Here is a 23,054-nt window from a genome sequence, read left to right as displayed (position 1 = left end):
CTCTTTTGATAGGTGGGAGGCAGCCTTCTTTATCTCTTCTTTGTTGAGAATGCTAGATTGGGGCTTAGAGGGTGTCACTCTCGTGTCACTTCATGCAATACACATTGGCTTTGCATTGTTTTTTTTCGCGCTCAGAGGGTATACGTTGCAACTCTGCACCTTGGTCTATTTCTTATTTGTGAGGCTCAGGGGATGGGTGTTTCTCGTCTCGGTCTTCTCCTTCATCGACTTCGTCACATGCGGCTCCAAAATATGAGCGTGTGAGGGACGTAGTTTAGGAAGTGGCGGAAGGCGAGGGTGTGGGCACCTGCATTGGACGGTCTTGCAACACAACAATTCACAACACCTCTCCTACTTGTCTCACAACCATGTGCCACTTGCCTACTAGTGTGCAAAATTAGATGAAGTAATGAGGAAGCTCAACATACATCTTGATTGAGGCTTTAGGGAAACCTTTCCTCCTCCTCATTCTTTTGGGCGAGGTCAATGATGAGCTTTGCTAATGCTCTGTTAGAACAATCAATGTTGGCTTCTAGAAACGAAACGAGGGAATGTTTTCAACTTATCGTTGGGGTTTGCATGAGTTGCGGTGATGATATTAAAAGACTATGTAAGGCCAATGTTCATTATTTACGTGGTAAGCCTAAGGTTGCTAGCCATGCGATTAGCAGTGGCCTAGATCATGCCAAGCTGCCACCTCTAGGCCAGTTCAAAAAATAAAATCGTAATTTTGGGGGGGGTTTTTACAAATCTCGTCGGATGTGAAATGTCAAAATTGCACATATTCCTCGTGAAAAGTCGAATTAGGTAGTACCATGATTGATATTTTTTAATTTGATTTGAATGCTATATTTGAGGTTTTTCATTGCTTAGAGACACTCAAGACTCTTTAATAATACACTTATCAACAATTCACAAGTTTACACATCAACAAAATTCCAAAGTATATTCCAAGGGGGGGACTTTTGAAAGGCACTCGTCCCATGTCTTGCCCCTTTACCCTAGGCTTAGGGTCACTTCACGTGGAGAGATGGTTGTGAACCAATTGGCAACTGAGAAACGAAGTGTGTTTTGTTCACGTGAGTGGCGGGCCCCTTTACCCTAGGCTTAGGGTCACTTCACGTAGAGAGATGGTTGCGAACCAATTGGCAACCGAGAACCGAAGTGTGTTTTGTTCACGTGAGTGTCGAATTTTTTTGGAAAGGTAAGAAAGAAGAGAGAGAACTTCATTTAAGCCCCACCATTTGTCTAAACTTAGTATTTCTTAATAGAAAAATGGCATGATCAGTTTGTCTTGTAGTGTGGTTGCACTCTTGCTCCACCTCCGAGGGATGGAGCAGGATGGCAACCAGTTGGCAACGTGAGGTTTGCAACCAGCACAAAACCACCCGTGAGGAAAACGGCCCCTCCCCGACGCGCCCAGAAACTGGGGCGTCACATTTGGTATCAGAGCAAAGGAAAACGGCCCCTCCCCGACGCGCCCAGAAACTGGGGCGTCACACTTGGTATAAGAGCTCCAGAACGAGCTCCTGGAAACGAGCCGAAGATCGACGTGCCCGACGCGCACGATCCTCACGACGACTCCAACCGCAATGGCCCGGGTCGTCAAAATCCTGGTGAAGAGAGCTCCAGAAAGCAACCACATGCCCTCCGCCCCGTGACGCGTTCCCTGAACAACGGGCCGTCACCCGTGACCCGCGCCGGCCCCGATCCGAGCCGGGCACCTCCAGACACAAAAAGCAAAGATGTGAGCCAGACAGGGCTCTCCACATGAAGAAAAGGCAGATGCGAGCCAGACAGGGCTCTTTATAACAAAAACAGAGAATCTCCAAAAACGCGACGAACCAAGCCAACGGTGTTCGTCGCGCCCCGGCCACGTTTTGTGGCCCATGCTGAGCTGAAGATCCAAACGACGTCCAAACAGGGACCAACTCGCAAGTGCTGCATTGCGACGGAACGCTCTTTCAGATTCGGCTTTCAAGAAGCCTCCGCGCGGACCAACGCAGCAGGTGGCTCCGCGCACACTGGGTTACCTATTCGGGGAACGCTCAAGTACGGGGAATTCTACTTGGGTGTTCAAAGCATACTTTTTCAGCCTTCTGCCAAAACCCCAAAAATACTCACTCACTCATTTTCAAAATTGACAAAAACAAAGCATGCCGACTTACTTGCATTTGGGAACAGTTTTGTCACTTGCACTTATATGCACCCCTTTGTCCCCACGGCCTCATGCATAGCCGAGCACTCTTTTCCCACGTTCGACGCGGTCGTCGAACTCTCTTCAAACGGGGGTGTATATAAGGGGTATGAGCCTCCCGAAGACCGGCCACGGGAGGGGACCCCCCACCTAGACACTGTAGCCTCACTCCACGCACTCGCGCACCGTGGGGACTCCACGCAAGGTTCCCCGGGGCACGCTATGACCCGTCGGCGGTGCGGCGGAGCCTGAGGCTACGTGGGGCTAGGGACCTGAAACGCAAGACCCGCGAAGACCCGCGAAACGCAAACGGCCGTCAACCCATGGAACGCAACCACGCCCGAGCCGGTCCCGTCCGAGCCGGTGCCGTCCGCGCCAGGACCCCTTGAAGCAACACCTTGTCCCTCGGCCGCGCGCGGGTATAAATCCCCGCCGGGCCCTTGAAGGTAGAAGTCCCCTCGGCCGCGCGCGGGTATAAATCCCCGCCGGGCCCCTTGAAGACAGAAGTCCCCTCCGCCGCGCGCGGGTATAAATCCCCGCCGGGCCCCCTCCCCGACGCGCCCAGAAACTGGGGCGTCACAATGGGAACTCCTTGGGTTCGCAACCGTTTGGCAACCACTCTTCCATGTGAACTAACCCTTAGCAAAGTAAACATTTATATGTCGAAATTGGAATTGTGTTTTTGTTTTGTTGGGGCTTGGCGGGCTGGGGCGGAGGAGGGGGAGGGGGGAAAAGAGAGACGACCGTTAAAAACAAGCTGCCTGCTGCTCTTCTGCGTCATGCTGAACCAAAAGAGTTCTTCTTCTCCTGCAGCGAAGACTAGACCCCCTCTGTTCGAACTTCTCAAGGATTCCATGGACTCAGCAGAAACTATGAACCTCCAAAGTCTTTGTCCGAGTCCCAGATCAAACACAATTCGATGGCGAAAGGGTGAGCTTATTGGCGCGGGAGCTTTTGGCAGCGTGTACATGGGCATGAACCTTGACTCAGGGGAGCTTTTGGCCGTCAAGCAGGTCCTGGTTGCAGCTAAGAATGTGACCAGAGAGAAGTCTCAGGTATTCTAAGCGTTAGGGTTGGGCCTGAACAAACATAACTACTACTGTCTCTTGATTTCAATCAATTAAATGAAGGCACACCTAAAGGAATTGGAGGATGAAGTCAAGCTGCTGCAAAACCTCTCTCATCCTCATATTGTGGTGCGCTCTCTCTCTCTCTCTCTCTCTCTCTCTCTCACACACACACACACACACACACACACACACACACACACACACACACACACACGCACACACACACACACACACTTACACTTTAGAGGTTTCTCTGGCATTGTTACAAGAGAGAAACGTAAAGGCCAAACTTAGGTCATGGAAGCTCACACTATGGGTATAAAGACTCCTCATGTTAATCTTGTGCCATTGCAGAGATACTTGGGAACTGCAAGGGAGGATGGTGCCCTCAACATATTTCTGGAATTTGTTCCTGGAGGGTCTATTGCATCTCTTCTTGGAAAATTTGGCTCCTTCCCAGAGTCGGTAAGCTCTTTGCTCTTGTTCATATTCTCTTTTAGGAGAGACCCCCACAATAGTTTTACACATTGTCTGTTCAAATTGTGTCACATATACAGGTTATCCGAATGTACAGCCGGCAACTATTGCAAGGCTTGGAATACCTACACAAAAATGGGATTATGCATCGAGACATCAAGGTTAGTTTATCCATCGAAAATTGAATCAACATCGCTTGGCACAAGAGTTTGGGTTGAATGCAACAAGTGCACAGCTATCATCTTGTTGGATTGCCCCAATGTGCAAGTGCGATGCCTGTTTGACATGACCACAGGGAGAGACTTTTCGAGGCACCCTTGAACTACTACCATGCATTAGAGAAGACAAGAGTTCTTTGTGCAGCTGATGATGTCACGATAGGACTTTTGTAGGGTGCCAATATCTTGGTGGACAACAAAGGTGTTATCAAGCTTGCTGATTTTGGGGCCTCAAAGCAGGTCGTGGAGCTGGTCAGTTTCTCGAAGCTCACTGACCTTGATGTTGCCAAAGCAGCAGCGGCTGCCGGGTTATGTCACACTCATAACTGATTTGAGACTGCAGGTTACTATTTCAGGAGCGAAGTCGATGAAAGGAACTCCTTACTGGATGGCGCCAGAGGTCATAAGGCAAACTGGGCACAGCTTGTAAGAACTTTGTCTCTGTGGCTTTTCAGTGGTCTGACACAGTCTTACTTTATCTTGTTAGTGTGTCATCTCTAACTTTTCTTTAGCCGATAGACCTGCAGATATTTGGAGTGTTGGATGCACCATAATTGAGATGGCAACTGGCAAAGCTCCATGGAGTCAACAGTTTCAAGAGGTATATATACAAGCTCTGTCGAATGGGTTAGTATGAGAGTCCGTTGAAACCATAAAATACCTTCATCTTTCAAGAATATGATGTCACAACCAAGGTGGAGCTGTAGTTGTAGCATGGAACAAAGCTCATCTTTGGTTTGTTACTTTGCATTAGGGAAATAGGGCTTTTAAGTTTTTAACAAAAATATGATTCCACAGCCAAGATGGAGCTGTAATTGAGTATGGAAAAGCATATCTTTGGTCTATTACCTTGGATAAGGAAAAAAGGTTTTCCACAATTGATTGCTTGGACAGTATAGAGACTATAACATAGTCTTCATAGATATTTGTCGTTCCTACTGTGATTGTGATTAGGAAAAGATTAGAGCTCACATAGTTGTAAGTATGCCCTCCAAATGCCTTTCAAATTGGAGCAGACACCCAAGTTGCTAGATGCAATCAAATCAATGGGGTAGCTCCCCTTATAAGTGTTTATGGATTGAATTTGTAAAGAACTTAGAAAAGAAACAATGCTCATTTTTCGTTTTACACTCGCCGGGTTTTTTCCCAGAGCAAGCGGGGGAATTGTGTCCACTTCTTGGGTGCAAATAAAACAATGTCTGTTTTTTTCTCTGCAATTCTTACTGCGCATGCACAGATTACAAAAATCTACTTATTTTGTAGCTTTCTGAAATTTGACTTGGCTTTGTGTTGATTTGCTGCGCAAGCACAGTTTACAAAATCTATTATTTTTTAGCTTTGTGAGGTTTGTCTTGGCTTTGTGTTGATTTGCTGCACAAGGACAGTTTACAAAATCTACTTGTTTTTTTAGCTTTGTGACATTTGTCTTGATGTCCCTGAGTGTCTTCGAAGAGAATGATCTCCCTTTGAAGAATCTCTGATTCAGGCTTTTTCCCCTTCCTCCCTCATCCTCACTAACTTTGCAATTTCTTTGAACATAACTTAGAAGGCTGTGTTGAGTGGTTGCGAAAGAAAGTTATTTATCCATTTGAATTTAGCACTTAATGGACTCTTTCCTCCTAGTTCCCTGTCCCTCTTCTGTTTATTTGCTGCATTGTCTGGCTATTGCTTTTTAAATCATTTAGTTTTAGTCTGATCTCCCCCTTGTTTGTCCGTTTCCGATTTTCCTTGAATTTGGGTGAGACCTGTGTAATCACCAGTTGGACGGATGATCCAGGATGGCCATCAGTTGGGAGAGAGGACTCATATTGATTGGGCCAGATGGGATGAGGGACCTGCCCGCTTTGTGCTTCGTTGGTCTGAGGCTACTGTGATAGATGCTAAGTTTATCGGCCTTGGGATGTGCAGAGGGATTGCTATACATATGGCTGAGATTGATGCAGCTATTCTCGGTGCTTGGCATGTTGCTATTCGTGGGGAGAGGGACATGCTGGATGGTGGGTATTCTTTGCTCCTCCTACTAGCCTACTAGCCCTATATTTGCATGCAGCTTGTGTGGCTCCATGGTTTTTTGGCCCTTGAGGATGGCCAGCCATGGCACTACAAGTTGAGCTTTTAGGAGATTGAGCACCCTTGCCCATTTTCCTCATCTCACTTTGCAACTCATTCAAGTAGTTGGTTCCTATGGCAAGAGGGCATGTGTGGATTCAATGTTTCCTTATGAGGATGACCTGTGCATATGGGAGGGTCGCTCTCTGTCTTGAGTGACTTGGGATCTAGCAGAGTGGAGGTGGCCCTCTTGTGACACTCCAAGAGCTTCTGCCTCTCATTTTGAATATTGTGTGCGCATTGGGAGGTCCATCTTGCTTCGTATTGATAGGCCTCTGTGTGTCTTGAAGGATGCATGGTTTGCTTGTTCAACAGATTCACATGCTTCCTTTTAAATTTCGAGTCATCCATCTAGGATGTGGGTATCAGTAGGCTCATTTCATACTTGATGTGGATGCTACCTCATTAGGAACTACCAATCGGCACTTGGAATGCGCAGTTTGGACATGACCCGACTTGTGAGCGATGTATATTACAGGCAGGCGAGTGTTTGCGACATTCCTTCTCGGTATGCCCGTCTTGCCCATACTTGATGTGGATGCTACCTCATCAGGAACTACCAAATGGCACTTGGAATGCCCAGTTTGGGTATGACCTGACTTGTGAGCGATGTATATTACCGACTGGTGAGTGTTTGCGACATTTCTTCTCGGTATGCCCGTCTTGCCCATTTTGTTGGCAGGAAGTTTGCATGCTTTCATGTTCAGCTAGTTTGTAGCATGGCTTGTGACCTGGAGGCTGTCACTAGACTAGAAAATTTTCTCGGGTCGCACTGGCCATATGAGGGAGCAGCAATAGAACCCCATTTTTTTTCTCACATGTGAGACTTGGGATATAGACAGAGCATGTTTGGCATGTTGCCTCCTATGATCCCCACCCCTAGGCATCATCTTTGTCACGTAGCAATATTACTTTGTGATTATCTGAAAGGCTAGAGCATTTACCCGGGTCATACTTGCTGTATGAGGGGGAAGCAACAAATGGGGCTTTGCTCGTAGAATTGGGGTCACACAGGAGGGGGCAAAAACAAATCCGGTTCTGTTGCTCATAGGCTTGGTGGGCTGCCACTTGGCTACAACGTTTCGGGGTCACAATTGTTGTACGAGGGGGCAACAATAGGTCACACAGGAGGGGGCAAAAACAAATCCGGTTCTGTTGCTCATAGGCTTGGTGGGCTGCCACTTGGCTACAGCGTTTTCGGGGTCACAATTGTTGTACGAGGGGGCAACAATAGGTCCGGTTTTCTTGCTCACAAACTTGGGATGTAAACAGGGCACGCTGGACGTGCTGCCATCTATGGTTAATGATTTTGACCCCCACCCAGGGCATTGTCTTCGTCATGATACAAGTATTACTTCGTGGATTATTTGGAGGGCTAGATGTTTGAGTGCTACTCCTTCCGGGATGTCTAACTTATGTTGAGATATGGTCGGAGCTTTCTGCACACTTCTTGCAATCAATGGGATACATCAGCTGGCTCTTCTAGGGCAGCAAGAGAGTGCTGCAGAGTTTTCCTTAGGCAGTGGGCTCGCCCTTTAGTATTCTTCAGTCTTTAGCATCGTTGAGACCATAGTTGACACATACGGTCACGTACGATGGTTACACGTACGAAGACGTGCGGTACTAATCGAACTAAAAAAAATTAGACGTACGTTGAAGTAACGTACGATGCAAAAAAATAAATCATATATTTTTAAGAGCTTTTACTCTATTATGAGTAACTACTTAGTATTAAGTACATACAACTTAAAGGAGATGTCTTACAAGTAAGAACATTAAAGATTTGGCCATGGACATTGGAAACGGCAATGTTCGAAAAAAGATGATCATGATTGCATTTGATTTCATAACTCATTACATAAGTAGAGAGTCGAGGCTCGAGAGATACAAGTGACAAAAAGTAGTGACACAACTCATAGTCTCATGGCCCATGGGTGAAAACTTTAAAGCATAAAGAGAGAGTTCTAAGTGCTCATATCGCTCTCATCACCGGAGTTGTGGTCCGAGCTTGAGCTAGAGCTTGAGCTAGAGCTTGAGCTAGAGGTAGCTGCATCATCCTCATCACTACTTGCATCAGATGCACTAGATGCAAGACCATAATCTCCCTCACTAAGGATGTTGCCCTCATCATCAAACTCTGGCTCTCTAGGATCCGCAGGCCTAGAAATGGACACATTCTCCAAAGTGGTGTCCGCCATAGTAGATCCGCTACCCGAGCCTCGCCGCACATAGGTCTTGGGTGTTTGTGCCGACGCTCTTCCAGTCCCACGAGCAACCGAAGTGGAAGCTCCTCTACCTGTAGTTGCCAAAGCTCGCACAACCACCTTCTTGCGGGACCGTGTGCGAGAGACACGGCGATCAATCTCCTCCAACTCTAAGTAGAGGTCTCGAAATATTTGCTCCTCTGGATCGCGATCTTTGTTGAGACTCTTAAGAGTCTCAATGGAGAGCTTGCATTCATCTACATTCACCTATTTGTCATTTACAACATGCAAGAAGATAAATGGAGTTAGCAATTTGGCATGCCAAAAATATGAGCACATGATACATCATACATATTACATCATACATGTGAAAGCATAAATAAAGAGTATGATGTAGCCAACTCAATTACCTGCCTAGCCATTGGCATCTCATGCATGGACCTCAACATGCGTAAATTGGAGCGACAATAGATAAGCCGCTCCAATTGCTTTGTAGAAAGCTTGTTGCGGATCTTGGTGTGTATATACGCCGACCAATTCCGCTGACATGCACCCGATGAGCAATCCTAGAGCACATAGATGATAGAAGAGAGGCATGAGATTTGAATTGTGGGAATTGAGAGGTGACTTATGTCACCTGAATGATGAATGTCAAATGATGACATGATTGAGATTATAAATTTATAATTTATGGTATGGTATTATGTATAATTATTAATATATATGATATACCTGTCCAAGAACCCTCAATGCCACCCTTTGAATGTGAGGCAATTGATAGCCAAAACATTCCCACCAAAAAAGAGGCTTCACTAACGAATCCCTCTTCCAACACACCGAGGAAGCGAATGCCGTGCCTCTTTGGTCTCCATAGTTGATGAGCTCTTGGAGAAACTCTCCATGGTGTTCTTCATTGAGTATCTTTGGAAGGTACTTGTCGCGCTCCTCTTGAAGTGCTTGATCCGCAAAGATGGATGGCTTTTTGAAAGCCGGATGCAAGAGGCCAGCAAAGCCATGGATTGGTCGCCTCATCCAATCCCACCGCTTTTTAACAAGGAAGAGAATGTCATCTCTCTTTGGAGAGTCCTCCAACACATCACTACAAAGAGAGAGAAAGATAGTCAAGCATGGAAGGGTAGAACCGTAGATGGAAAAAGACAACTTACAATGTACATAAATCATAAGGTGAAATGTTTACCGTGAACCATCGGGTGCTCCATCAAGAATGGTGGATCTCTCAATCTCCTTGTAAGCCTCCTCCATGAAGTGGTAAAGGAGACCTATGGTAGACCCTTCCATGTCGGTCATCCGAAGCACCTTATACAATGGCAATACCACCATGACAAGACCCTTGACCTCTTGCCAAAACTCCTCCTTCAAGCAAAGCCGTTGGATGGTCTTTGCATCTTGTTGGGATGATTGGGTCTCTTCTTCAATCCATGCTTTGAACTCATCCGAGACCATTGTCTTTTGCAAGTTGGTTTGCACATCATAGAGGCGCTCAAGGAGGAGCCACATAGCGGCAAAGCGTGTGGCGGAAGGCTTCTTCAACTCCAAGCCAGAGTAAGTGCGATATATCGCAAGTACTCTCACCTTTTTGTTGATGAAGTTGACGATGGAGAGGGCTTGGGATAGAATGTCCTTCACCCAAGGTAGGTCGCCAATGTTCTCCAAGAGGAGGTCAATGCAATGTGATGCACATGGAGTCCATACTATGTGTGGATACTCCGCCTCTAGCTTTTTGGCCATGGAAGCACAATTGGAGGCATTGTCGGTGATTACTTGAATGACGTTGCTTGGACCGATCTACATACGGAGAAAGAAGGGAAAGTGAGAAGAGCCAAAGCAAAAGACAAAATTGAAAATAGTAGATACTTGAGAGTGGAATAAATTTTTTTACCTCTTTTATGGCTTGACGAATGTGGCGGTAAATGAAGGCACCTGTGACCTTTTATTTCCTTGTTCCCGCATCAACCGCTCGCAAGAAGTAGGTGCTAAGAGGGCATGAGACAAGGATATTAATGATTCCCCTCTTCTTGCGGTCACTCCATCCATCGGTGAGAATAGAGCAACCATACTTTACCCATCCGGCACGCACGGGGTCAAGAGACTTGTCGATTCGTGCCCTCTCTTCATCAAGCTTCTTGGTGCGCATGTCATGGTATGACACTCCCGTCCACCCTTCACATGGACCAACCGCGGCAATAGCCTTCACCATGCGTTTCCAACGATCCGTGCGAAGAATATGAAAAGAGAGATTGCACTCAATGATGGTGCGTGCAATCTCTATCTCCGCTTATCGTTGCCTCTCTTTGAGGAAAGACAATGGACCGGAAGTTCCACCCACCGTTTGTGCAAGAGTAGCTTGCTTTGGAGGTCGCCCACCATGACTTCTTTTGCTCTTCTTTGAGACGCTACCACCCTCGGTGGAGGCCATGGTAGCGGCGCCGGATGCAACGGACATTGATGGAGAAGCATCCTCTCCCGAATCGGAGAGATCATGGTCGGGCGGAACCACCTCCTCCGATGCCTTTGCAACCCCCTTGCGCGTCTTCAAGGGGAGATACTTTGCTTTGCACTCTTGGAGAATGTCGTCGGGGATATTCGGACAAGGACCCGCTTCCCCTCCCATCTTGGTCAAGTGGATGATAAGGCGGGTGGAGCTTGAGGTCATGGTCTTCGGGCAATATTTGCAATACCATTTGCAAACATTTCGCTTGTTCTTCACCCTTTCAAAGTAGCGGCAATGCTTGTTGAAGGCTTCATGAAGAGCGGGCGGCATTATGGAGAGCTTGAGGGATGGGGAGTGATGAGAGAACTTTAGAGTAATGGAGAGCTTGAAGGAGATGGATGGAGATGAAGGGAGCTTAAGGAATAATGGAGAGCTTGAAGGAGATGAATAGAGCTTGAAGGAACAATGGAGAGCTTGAAGGAGATGAAGGGAGCTTGAAGGAATAATGGAGAGCTTGAAGGAGATGAAGGGAGCTTGAAGCCTTGATGGAGTGCCAAAGCTTGAAGCCTTGGCCCTTGATGAATGGAGAGAGCTTGAGGGAGCTTGAGTAGGGAAGGAGATGAATGAGAGAGCTTGAGGGATATATGGAGAAGAAGAGAGGGTGGGCAACCTTATATAGGTTTTGAGGAGAGAGGGAGAAGAGTTAAAGAGAGAGCATGCTTCAAAATTCAAATTCCATGTGCCATGGCCATGGCCCATGTGGCTTTGACATTTGTGTGTGTGTGTGTGTGTGTGTGGATGTTGGGGGTGGGATGGCACATTGGCTTATGATGCCCCAAGGGCCAAGGCTCCAAGGCCCCCAATGTTCAAGTTTTAGCGTTCAAAAACTGCCAGCACGTAGCACTACAAAACCGGTGTAAAAACGGTCAAAAAAGTCCGCCAACGGTCATTTTTTTTTTAATTGGACGCAACCCGAACAAAACGGACGGGACGGGACAGAACGGACGGATCGTTCCGTTCGACGGACGTGGACAACCTTGGTTGAGACTTGTGTCCACCTCATTGTCCATGCCAATCAGAGGTGTGGCAGGATGAACACATCTGCTTTCCAACGACAGTCTTGGTCATGTATCTGGACCCTCCGGATCAGCCCGTAGGATGGATATGTTTTTTCATGTGGATGATAACACATGTTGGATTGCCTCTAGGCACTTGGTGGACAGTCACTGGTCATGGTCCAACTTGTAAGAGATGTACTTTGGAGCTCGAGTCTTTCAGGCACTATTTTCGGGTTTGTCCTGTAAAACAGACTTGGACACTCCAAGTCGAGATTCTACCGCGACACCACAAGAATTCCCTTCAAAACAGTTCACAGTTTACAATTGATTCGACATTGGCCCGGCAGAGTTCCGTGCCTAGAGATATTGGCCCCAAAGACTGGCGCCCCTGTCGGTATTTCTTTTTGTATTAATTTGTTGCGAAAGTACAAGTGAGTGGGAGGCTCTCACTCTCAGACTCTGCGTCCAGATGCTCTGAGAAGTGGGAAGCTTGCCCACTTATTTAAAGGGTTTACAAGGGATGCCAAAAGCTGTCACAAAGTGATGACGTGGCGGACAACAGAAACCCTAATTTCTGCCAGAAACCCTAAAATTCTTGCAAACCCTAATTTTTGCCAAAAACCCTAAATTCCGGAAATCGCGGAGGCGGATTATTATTATTTTTTTTTTTGGAAAATGATGAGCGACGCGAATTTTGCTTTTTTTTATAAAAAAAAGAGAAAAGACTCTCTAAGAGAGAGAGAGAACTGATGCTTTTGATTTTAAAAGCTTTTGGGGCTCTGCTTTTGGGCATCCCTTGTAACCTTTAAATTAGTGGTGAGGGTCTCACTTCTCAGAGCATTTGGACGCAGAGTCTGAGAGTGAAACCCTAACCGCTCTCTTGTACTTTGATGATTGATTAATACAAAAAGAAATACCGAAAGGGGCGCCAGTCTTTGGGGCCAATATCTCTAGGCACGGAACTCCGCCGGGCCAGTGCAAATCTATTGTGATCTGTGAATTGTTTTGAAGTGGTTATTTGGTGCTGTCGCGGTTGATTCTTGACTTGGAGTGTCCAAGTCTGTTACAGTGGTATCAGAGCACAACCGATTTCTCTTCTACGGGAAATCCGATCCCCGAATTTTTTTTTCCCGCGGCACCTATGGCTTCAAGCAATGATCAGTCGACTCCCTCTGCATCTGGAGATGCGGGCTGGGATCACAACGAAGATTCAGGCAGAGAGTATGGCCCGCCTTGGCCTACTTAGGCGGAGCGGCGAGAGATAGAGCGTTGCCAGTTGATCGGCGATGCAACAAAGATGATGCTCAATTTTGCCAAGGACCCGAAGATGGCAAAATATATGAACCAGACCTCTTTGGAAGAGGTACAGATGGAGTGGCAGAGAACCACAACACCACTCCCGAAACCCGCTCTCAAGAAACCTTCTGCCTCCAAGAAATATACGGAGAAGGAACTGGAGAACGTGGTTGATGCACGGATTGCTCAGCTTTTCGACGTGCAAAAGAAAGGCAAAAAGCACGGCAAAAAGCAGAACAAAGGTACTGACTTCCCGGGATATTTGGGTCGTCAGTCGACATTCGACAAAGCAAAGAAACTGAAGAAGCGCGTCAAGTTTGAAGGCCTACCCAGTTCTTCTTCTTCTTCTGACAGTTCTTCTAGCTCCTCGGATTAGAGCAAAGAAGACAGAAAAAGCAAAAAGCGAAGCAAGACACAAAGCTTCGGAAAGGGCAAGAAAAAGGCAAAGAAGGCTACATCTCGCCCAGAGACTGACAGTTCTACTGAGGACTCGTCTACAGACAGCTCAGATTCCGATGACGGAAAGTTTTATGCGAACAAGAAGAATTTTTACAAAGCCAACCAGTATGACTTTCTCGAAGATAAAAGCAAGAAAGTCCGAGAGTTTAAGGAAGGTGGCCACTCGATCAAGTTTGATACTTTTCAGGATACTCAGATGCTTCGAAGGCTTTGTCTTTTATACAGTAGTTTGACATCGCTTTCGCGGGAGGACGCTATTCAGAGCACTCCAAGATTCGGAGAGCTGCCTCTTACTTTAAGGGGAATGCTCGTACTTGGTGGTCCGCGCTTCTTTTAAACAAGACTGCGCCAGTTAAATGGCTGAAATTTAAGAAGCTTTTTATTTCTTCTTGGTTGATGCAAGAATATGAACGAGATGTACGAGCTGCTTGGAACCATCTTCGGATGACCAAGAAAGATACAATCAATGCTTATTGTGAAAGATTCTGGAACTCTTTTCTACCCGCCTCTTCATTCAAGAAGATCTCGTTCAGAGAACAGATTGAGCGGTTTACCTTGGGTCTACCTACAGAGATCCGAGATCACTGCTTGGAACAGAAGTCAGCTTCTATTCAGGAGTTGATGAGTCATGCGAAGCGGGGCTTTGCCATTCACTCTGGCAGTTTGACCTACCCCACAGATAAGGCCATGACACAACGAGCCGAACAGACTTCTGGGAATGAAAGTAGAATGAAAAAGAGCAACCTAGAGAAAAAAAAGGATACACGACCCAAGCTTACTCCTGAGGAGAGAGCTCGCTTCATCAGAGAGGGGAAGTGCTTTGGATGCGGGGAACATGGACATATCTCCGCAGAGTGCCCTGATAAGGCACAGAAAGAACAGAATGATAAAGACGACGACAGGCCTAAGAGTTTGAGAGCAGCTGAGGAATGTGGCAAAAAAGGCAGATAGAAAAGTAGAATTGGTACCACATGGCGTGGGACTTGCACCGAATCAAATGAATGAAAGTACAAACTTTGCCGTTTTTTTTTTGGGGCAAAGTGAAGGATCAGGAAGCTCTTTTGAAGGAGCCAAGGCCAACTTCTTTTCACTTGGAATTGGCGGCTCGATTTGGAACTACGCCCGACAGACTGACGCCATAGGCGGAGGTAGTTCGACCGGCACCCGGATGGGATGTTGCCATTACACCGAGCATTGGCAAACTTCGTTTGCAATGACAGGGGTGTTCAGGGCACGCGAGTGACGTTCTACTCGGGATCCCTTGGTACCACAAGAACTACGCCGTGGTTGACTACCGGGCCGAGAAAGCGACTTTGATAAATGAAGGGCTTAGAGATTGTACTTGATGAACTTCAGTTTTCTTACTCATTCTTTTGGGAGAACTGAACGATGGATAAAAGTTGAAAATGTTTTGATCTGAAGAAAAGAACGCCAAGATTTTTTTTCTCCACGCTCATGTCGATTGCTTTTGAGAGGGCCTGAAGATCATACCATTGATCTGAAATCTGGAAGCACGCCACCGAATCGGCCACCTTATCGTGTGAGCCGAGTACAGAATGAAAAGATTATGAACTCAGTGAAAGACCTCTTGGAAAAGGATCTTGTCCAGCCTAGTACTTCACCGTATTGCTCTCCAGTGTTGGTTTTGAAGAAAGACGAATCTTGGAGAATGTGCATCGATTATAGCACTCTCAACGAAATCACCATCAAGAACAGATTTCCGATTCCTAGGATCGATGATATACTCGACAGGTTACAGGGATCCTCGTGCTTTAGCAGGATTGACTTGAAGAGTGGATATCATCGGATCAGGATAGCGCCAGGAGATGTCTACAAGACAGCTTTTCGGACGACTTTTGGGTTATTTGAGTTTTTGGTGATGCCTTTTGGCTTAACCAATGCTCCTGCGACATTTAACCGGATGATGGATAGGATTTTTCGAGAGTACAGGCTATTTGTTGGCACTTTCTTTGACGACATCATTGTTTTCTCGAAGAATGAGGCAGAACACAGAGATCATCTGCTTCAAGTCTTTCAGGCATTACGAGATCACACATTAGTGATTAATGCTAAGAAAAGTGAATTGTTCCTACCAAAGATACACTTTTTGGGACACATTGTGTCAACAGCAGGAGTGCAAATGAACCCCGCCAAGATAGAGACTATCTGTGATTGGCCCGATTTGAGGAATGTCCATGAAGTTAGAAGCTTCTTGGGACTGTGTTCGTACTACAGGCGGTTCATACGAAAATTTGCAGAGGTTGCTTCCCCTTTGCATACCTTGACACAGAAAGGAGTACCTTTTTCGTGGGGACCCATAGAGGTGACTGCCTTTCAGACGTTGAAAGAGAAATTCACTACAGGACCAGATTTGACTTTGTCGGACTTGCAGAAGTCATTTGAAGTATTTTGTGATGCTTGTGGTCGTAGTCTGGGTACGGTCTTGATGCAAGAAGGCCATGTCATAGCTTACGAGAGCCGTTTGTTCTCTAGGCCGGAGATGACAGCACAGATCTATGGGAAAGAGCTTTTGGCGGTTATCCACGCTCTTACTCAGTGGCGGCATCGGAGCGGATTTTACTGTCTTTACAGACCATCAGAGTTTGCGCTACTTCTTGTCACAGAAGCAGCTTTCGGAAAAGCAGATGCGGTAGGTGAACATCTTGTCACAGTTCCACTTCCAGATTGTCCATGTGCAGGGACAGAAGAATGTGGTGGCAGATGCTTTGTCTCGGAACCCGTTGGTTCTGGCTATTTCCGCGATACATCATAGGAGCTTCGAGGATATGGTCGATCAGTGTGCCACAGATACAGATTTTGTAGATATTTTCACATGGATACGGGATGGGGAGACAATAGCTGGATACTCCCTTCGGGAAGGCTACTTGATGAAAAAGACTATGTTGTGCGTTACACAGCCGTTGAGGGAAAAGGTTATGACTGATTGCCACTGTCCACCTTTTACGGGTCACCGCGGCATTGCTACCACCATGAAAGGGGTAGAGAGAGATTTCTTTTGGCGGAGACTGAAGAAGGATATGGAAGAGTTTGTGCGCAGTTGCTTGGTATGCCAGAAGGTCAAGTTTGACAGGCATAAGGCACAGGGATTGTTACAGCCTTTACCCATACCCACCCGCCCCTGGGAAAATATTGAAATGGATTTCATTTTTTTGATCTCCCGAGAATACAGAATGATCACGATGATTTTCCGATTACATGGCACGCCTGAGACGATTGTCTCTGACAGAGACCCCAGATTTATGAGATTGTTTTGGAAGGCAATTTGGGAGAACATTGGCACGCGGTTGCAGTTCTCGTCATCGTTCCACTTGCAGACTGACGGGCAATCTGAGATTGCCAATTCAGTGATTTTAGATTTATTGAAGTCTTGTATCTCGCATCAGAAGACTCAATGGGAAAAGAACTTACCTTTGGTGGAATTTGCCTACAATAACACGATACACTCTTTGACGGGGAAGACGTCATGTGAGATTGTTGAAACTGCTGCGAAGGTTTCATCCTTCCTGAGCACAAAAGATTAGAAATTTGAAGCGGATGAATGTTCGCGAGATTTGGATACGGCTTTTGCCAAGGTTCGCGAGACTTTGCAGGAGTCTCAAGAACGACAGAAAAAGGCAGCGGATCGCCATCGTCGCGACTGGAAACTGAAGGAGGATGATTGGGTGCTCTTACATTTGAGAAGGCACGCCTAAGAAAAAAAAGGGAAAGGAGAGGCTTTTTCCAAAGCTTAGTATGTGATACTACGGACCTTTCCAGATTACTGACAAGATAAATGATGTCTCCTTCCGATTGAAACTGCCAGATACTTGGAGGATTCACAATGCATTGCATGTGAGTCTCTTGAAACCTGTTAAGGGTGATGTGCCTGATGATGGGGAGCCTGATGAGCAACCCAAAGTGGAAGAAAACGAGGAGATCCTTGTTCCTGAACAGATTTTGGCACATAATGATACGAAGAAAGGTAAAGTCCGAAGGCGGGTTCTTGGTTAAGTTCAAGAACTTTCCTGCATTTGATGCGAAATGGATGGAGAAGGAGAACCTAGCAGATACTCCTCGGATTGTGAAACTTTACCTCGATGTTTTGGTTTAGCATAGTCTACTCCAAACGGAACCCAGAAACTCAGCTTGGCCGAAGATCTGGTGCAGTGGGATGCACAAGAGGGGAGTCACTCCACTCCTTTGTCAACAGATGCCTCGATTTTGATACTAAAGTCACTGATGTCTCTTTGAGCTTCAGGGATACTGAGAGCTCACAATATTCTGCTGGATGACTTTATGAAATGGAATTCCTGATTACGATACTGATTTGTTCTTGACTTCTTGTGAGTGCAGGAACTGGTAGACGAAATGACTGCAGCATTTTGGTCTACTTGATCTCGAATAGACATGGTTGCAATAGGGGTTAGTCAATCGGACATCGATGAGGTCCCGATTGGACCTAGATGTGATTGCTAGCTACATTGCCGATAAATCATGGTCTAAGATCCGAATGAATGTTGAATGTCATGTGATGTCCTGTGATGTCTGGTGATGTCCTATGATGTCGTGTGATGTGACTGTCGATTTTGTACATGTGCTAGATGTGTGTTCCTAGTACGTAGGTACTAACAGTCAGTGTCTGCTAAGACGGTTTATGGCTTTTGTCGGTTTTGCAGGCTTAATCGCGGTCGATTACAATGCTTTCAAGAGGGGGGTATGTCACAAAGTGATGACGTGGCGAACAACAAAAACCCTAATTTCTGCCAGAAACCCTAAAATTCCTGCAAACCCTAATTTTTGCCAAAAACCCTAAATTCCGGAAATTGCGGAGGCGGATTATTAAATTTTTTTTTTTTTTGAAAAATGATGAGCGACGCGAATTTTGCTTTTGCTTTTTTTTATAAAAAAAAGAGAAAAGACTCTCTAAGAGAGAGAGAATTGATGCTTTTGATTTTAAAAGCTTTTGGGGCTCTGCTTTTGGGCATCCCTTGTAACCTTTAAATTAGTGGTGAGGGCCTCACTTCTCAGAGCATCTGGACGCAGAGTCTGAGAGTGAAACCCTAACCGCTCTCTTGTACTTTGATGATTGATTAATACAAAAAGAAATACCGAAAGGGGCGCCAGTCTTTGGGGCCAATATCTCTAGGCACGGAACTCCGCCGGGCCAGTGCAAATCTATTGTGATCTGTGAATTGTTTTGAAGTGGTTATTTGGTGCTGTCGCGGTTGATTCTTGACTTGGAGTGTCCAAGTCTGTTACAAAAGCAGAGCCCCAAAAGCTGGTAAATCAAAAGCTTTTAAAAATAAAGCAAAAGAGCTGTGTGTGTGTGTGTGTGATTCTCTTGCGTAACAAAAGAAAGCCAATCTGCGTAGCCAAGAAAGCAGCCCAAAATATGCTGCAAAAAGTTGCCACGTTAGCAGTACGGATGTCCGTGATCTGCATCGCAATTTGCGTCGTGATTTCCGGACAGGCCTGCCACGTCACTGCTGTAGGGGTTTTCCCGCGGGGACTGTCCATGCCTAGGGGTAGTGTGTGTGTGTACAGGCCACGTCACCAGTTTGTGACATACCCCGCTCTTGAAAGCATTGTAATCGCCCTCGATTACGCCTGCAAAATAGACAGAAGACATAAACTGTCTTAGCAGACACTAACTGTTAGTACCGACGCACTAGGAACACACATCTAGCACATGTATCAATCGACAGTCATATCACACGACATCACAGGACATCACTTGACATCACAAGACATCACAAGACATCACATGACAAATCACATTCAACATTCATTCGGATCTCAGACCATGATTTATGGGCAATGCAATTAGCAATCTCATCTAGATCGAGTCAAGACCTCATAGATGCCCGATTGACTAACATGTCTATCGAGATCATTCAGATCAAAATGCTGCAGTCATTTCGTCTATCAGTTCCTGCACTTAAACAAGTCACAAACAAATCAGTATCATATTTTCCGGAATTCCATTTCATAAAGTCATACAACAGAATACTGTTAGCTCTTAGTATCCCTGAAGCTCAAAGAGACATCAGTGACTCTAGTATCAAAAATTCGAGGCATCTGTTGACAAAGGAGCGGAGTAAATTCCCTCTTGTGCATACCCACTGCACCAAATATCCGGCCAAGCTGAATTCAGGGCTCCATTTGGAATAGACTATGCTAAACCAAAAGCTTCAAGGTAAAGTTTCACAATCTGAGGAGTATCTGCTAGGTCCTCCTCCTCCATCCACTTCGCATCGAATACAGAGGATAGTTCTTGAATTTAACCAAGAACCGCCTTCTCACTTTACCCTTAATCTTTCTGTCCTTATGTGCCAAGATCTATTCTGGAACAAGGATCTCCTTGTTTTCTTCCACTTCGGGTTGCTCATCAGGCTCCCCATCATCGGGCACATCGCCTATAAAAGGCTTTAGGAGACTCACATGAAAAGCATTGTGAATCCTCCAAGAGTTTGGCAGTTTCAGTCGGAAGGAGACATCATTTATCTTTTCGGAGATCTGGAAAGGTCCGTAGTATCGCATACTAAGCTTTGGGTAAAGCCTCTCCTTTCCCTTTTTCTTTCTCAGGCGTGCCTTCTCAAAACGTAAGAGCACCCAATCATTCTCCATCAATTTCAATCGCGACGATGGCGATCTGTTGCCTTTTTCTGTCTTGCCTGGGATTTCTGCAAAGCCTCGCGGACCTTGGCAAAAGCTGTGTCTAAGTCTCGCGTGTACTCATCGGCTTCAAAAATCTTATCTTTTGTGCTTAGGAAGGGTGGAACCTTCGCAGCACCTTCAATAATCTCAAATGGTGCCTTCCCCGTCGAAGAGTGTATCGTGTTGTTGTAGGAAAATTCCTCCAAGAGTTTGGCAGTTTCAGTCGGAAGGAGATATCATTTATCTTTTCGGAGATCTGGAAAGGTCCGTAGTATCGCATACTAAGCTTTGGGTAAAGCCTCTCCTTTCCCTTTTTCTTTCTCAGGCGTGCCTTCTCAAAACGTAAGAGCACCCAATCATTCTCCATCAATTTCAATCGCGACGATGGCGATCTGCTGCCTTTTTCTGTCTTGCCTGGGATTTCTGCAAAGCCTCGCGGACCTTGGCAAAAGCCATGTCTAAGTCTCGCGTGTACTCATCGGCTTCAAAAATCTTATCTTTTGTGCTTAGGAAGGGTGGAACCTTCGCAGCACCTTCAATAATCTCAAATGGTGTCTTCCCCGTCGAAGAGTGTATCGTGTTGTTGTAGGAAAATTCCACCAAAGGTAAATACTTTTCCCATTGAGTCTTTTGATCCGAGATGTAAGACTTCAATATATCTAGTACCACTGAATTGGCAATCTCAGATTGCCCGTTAGTCTGCGGATGGAAAGATGACGAGCACCTTCAATAATCTCAAATGGTGCCTTCCCCGTCGAAGAGTGTATCGTGTTGTTGTAGGAAAATTCCACCAAAGGTAAATACTTTTCCCATTGAGTCTTTTGATCCGAGATGTAAGACTTCAATAAATTTAGTATCACTGAATTGGCAATCTCAGTCTGCGGGTGGAAAGATGACGAGAATTACAACCGCGTGCCAATGTTCTCCCAAATAGCCTTTCTATACAAACTCATAAATCTGGGGTCCCTGTCAGAGCAAGGTGGAAAGGTACGGAATGTACGGTACGTAATCAGTACGTAAGGTACGTACTTCTGTACGGATCGGCCTTTAAGGTACGTGATCAGTACGTAACATTTGTAACAACAAAAAGAATAGTGACTTTAGCCTTTTTCAGCCTATACATACTAGGAACTACATAGAGTCTAGACCTAGATACTACTTCAAACATCCATTAGATACTGCTTCAATCTGGTTCCTAAAAACAATCTCAACGGCTGTGTAACGCACAACAACGTTTTTTTCATCAAGTAGCCATCCCGAATGGAATATCCCGCTACTACCTCCCCATTTTGTATTCGATTGAATATGTCTAAAATATAGATACTAATGGAAAGATGTCCCTAAAAAAACAAAAAAACAAAAAAAATTTGGGGAGGGGGGGGGAGGAACAAAAAAAAACCGTACACTACCTATCCGTACGTACGGAACCGTACTGTACGGCTCCGTACGTACATACGGATGCAACCTTGTGTCAGAGAAAATCGTCTCGGGCATGCCATGTAATCTGAAGATCTGGGCCACAAACAGTCTCGCTAAGTGATCCGGCTTGACTGTTTTCTTCATTGGAATGAAATGAGCCTGCTTGCTAAATCTGTCAATAACAGTCCAGATACCATCGTGACCACTCTGTGTTCTTGGGAGATAAAAAATGAAATCCATTGCAATACTTTCCCAGGGGCGGGTGGGGATGGGCAAAGGCTGTAACAATCCTTGTGCTTTATGTTTGTCAAACTTGACCTTCTGGCATACCAAGCAACTGCGCACAGACTCGTCCACATCCTTCTTGAGTCTCAGCCAAAAGAAGTATCTCTCTACCCCTTTCAAGGTGGTAGCAATGCTGCGGTGACCCGTAAAAGGCAGACAATGGCATTCAGTCATAACCTTTTCCCTCAACGGCTGTGTAACGTACAACATGGTTTTCCTCATTAAGTAGCCATCCTGAATGGAATATCCCGCTATTGTCTCCCATCCTATATCTGTGAAAAAATGTTTGCAAAATCTGTATCCGTGGCATACTGATCGACCATATCCTCGAAGCTCCTATGATGTATCGCGGAAATAGCCAGAACCAACGGCTTCCGAGACAAAGCATCCGCCACCAAATTCTTCTGTCCCAGCACATGGACAATCTAGAAGTGAAACTGTGACAAGATGTTCGCCCACCGCATTTGCTTTTCCGATAGCTGCTTTTGTGACAAGAAGTAGCGTAAACTCTGATGGTCTGTAAAGACAGTAAAGTCCGCTCCGAGTAGGTAATGCCGCCCCACTGAGTAAGAGCATGGATAACTGCCAAAAGATCTTTCTCATAAATTTGTGCTGTCAATTTCGGCCTTTAGAACAATCGGCTCTCGTAAGCAATGACATGGCCTTCTTGCATTAAGACCGCACCCAGACTATGACCACAAGCATCACAATATACTTCAAATGACTTCTGCAAGTCCGACAAAGTCAAAACTGGTCCTGTAGTCAATTTCTCTTTCAAAGTCTGAAAGGCAGTCACCTCTGTGGGTCCCCACGAGAAAGGGATTCCTTTCTGTGTCAAGATATGCAAAGGGAAAGCAACCTCTGCAAACTTTCTAATCAACCGCCTGTAGTACGAACACAATCCCAAGAAGCTTATAACTTCATGGACATTCTTCAAATCGGGCTAATCACGGAAAGTGTCTATCTTGGCCGGGTCCATGTGCACTCTTGCTGCTAAGACAATGTGACAATGTGTCCCAAAAAGTGTATCTCTGGTAGGAAAAATTTACTTTTCTTCATATTAATCACTAACTTGTGATCTCGTAATGCTTGAAAGACCTGAAGCAGATACTCTCTATGTTTTGCCTCATCCTTGGAGAAAACAATGATATCG

At 45.8% G+C, this 23,054-nt stretch overlaps 1 protein-coding gene and 1 pseudogene across 2 annotated transcripts in view; one reads left to right on the top strand and one right to left on the bottom strand.

The window, feature by feature from the left end:
* Positions 1–2,909: 2,909 nt before the first annotated feature.
* Positions 2,910–23,054, top strand: part of LOC147435199 (mitogen-activated protein kinase kinase kinase NPK1-like) — a 52,485-nt gene continuing 32,340 nt past the window's right edge. The window contains exons 1-7 of the mRNA XM_086488305.1: positions 2,910–3,252; positions 3,328–3,393; positions 3,622–3,732; positions 3,825–3,905; positions 4,137–4,214; positions 4,306–4,388; positions 4,482–4,563. Coding sequence (XP_086344431.1) covers positions 2,977–3,252; positions 3,328–3,393; positions 3,622–3,732; positions 3,825–3,905; positions 4,137–4,214; positions 4,306–4,388; positions 4,482–4,563 — 777 coding nt within the window. The 5' untranslated portion in view covers positions 2,910–2,976. The remainder of the gene's footprint in view (positions 3,253–3,327; positions 3,394–3,621; positions 3,733–3,824; positions 3,906–4,136; positions 4,215–4,305; positions 4,389–4,481; positions 4,564–23,054) is intronic.
* LOC147435200 (uncharacterized) lies at positions 7,904–11,530 on the bottom strand (annotated as a pseudogene). Its single transcript, XR_015185029.1, has 7 exons — positions 10,374–11,530; positions 10,176–10,307; positions 9,869–10,081; positions 9,502–9,742; positions 9,008–9,363; positions 8,686–8,841; positions 7,904–8,542 (listed from the first exon to the last, which is right to left on the bottom strand). The product of XR_015185029.1 is annotated as an uncharacterized LOC147435200 (transcript).

Source organism: Adiantum capillus-veneris, chromosome 18, assembly GCF_014529385.1.
Source record: "Adiantum capillus-veneris isolate H3 chromosome 18, ASM1452938v2, whole genome shotgun sequence".
Taxonomy (NCBI): domain Eukaryota; kingdom Viridiplantae; phylum Streptophyta; class Polypodiopsida; order Polypodiales; family Pteridaceae; genus Adiantum; species Adiantum capillus-veneris.
This window is presented reverse-complemented; position numbering and strand designations above follow the sequence as displayed.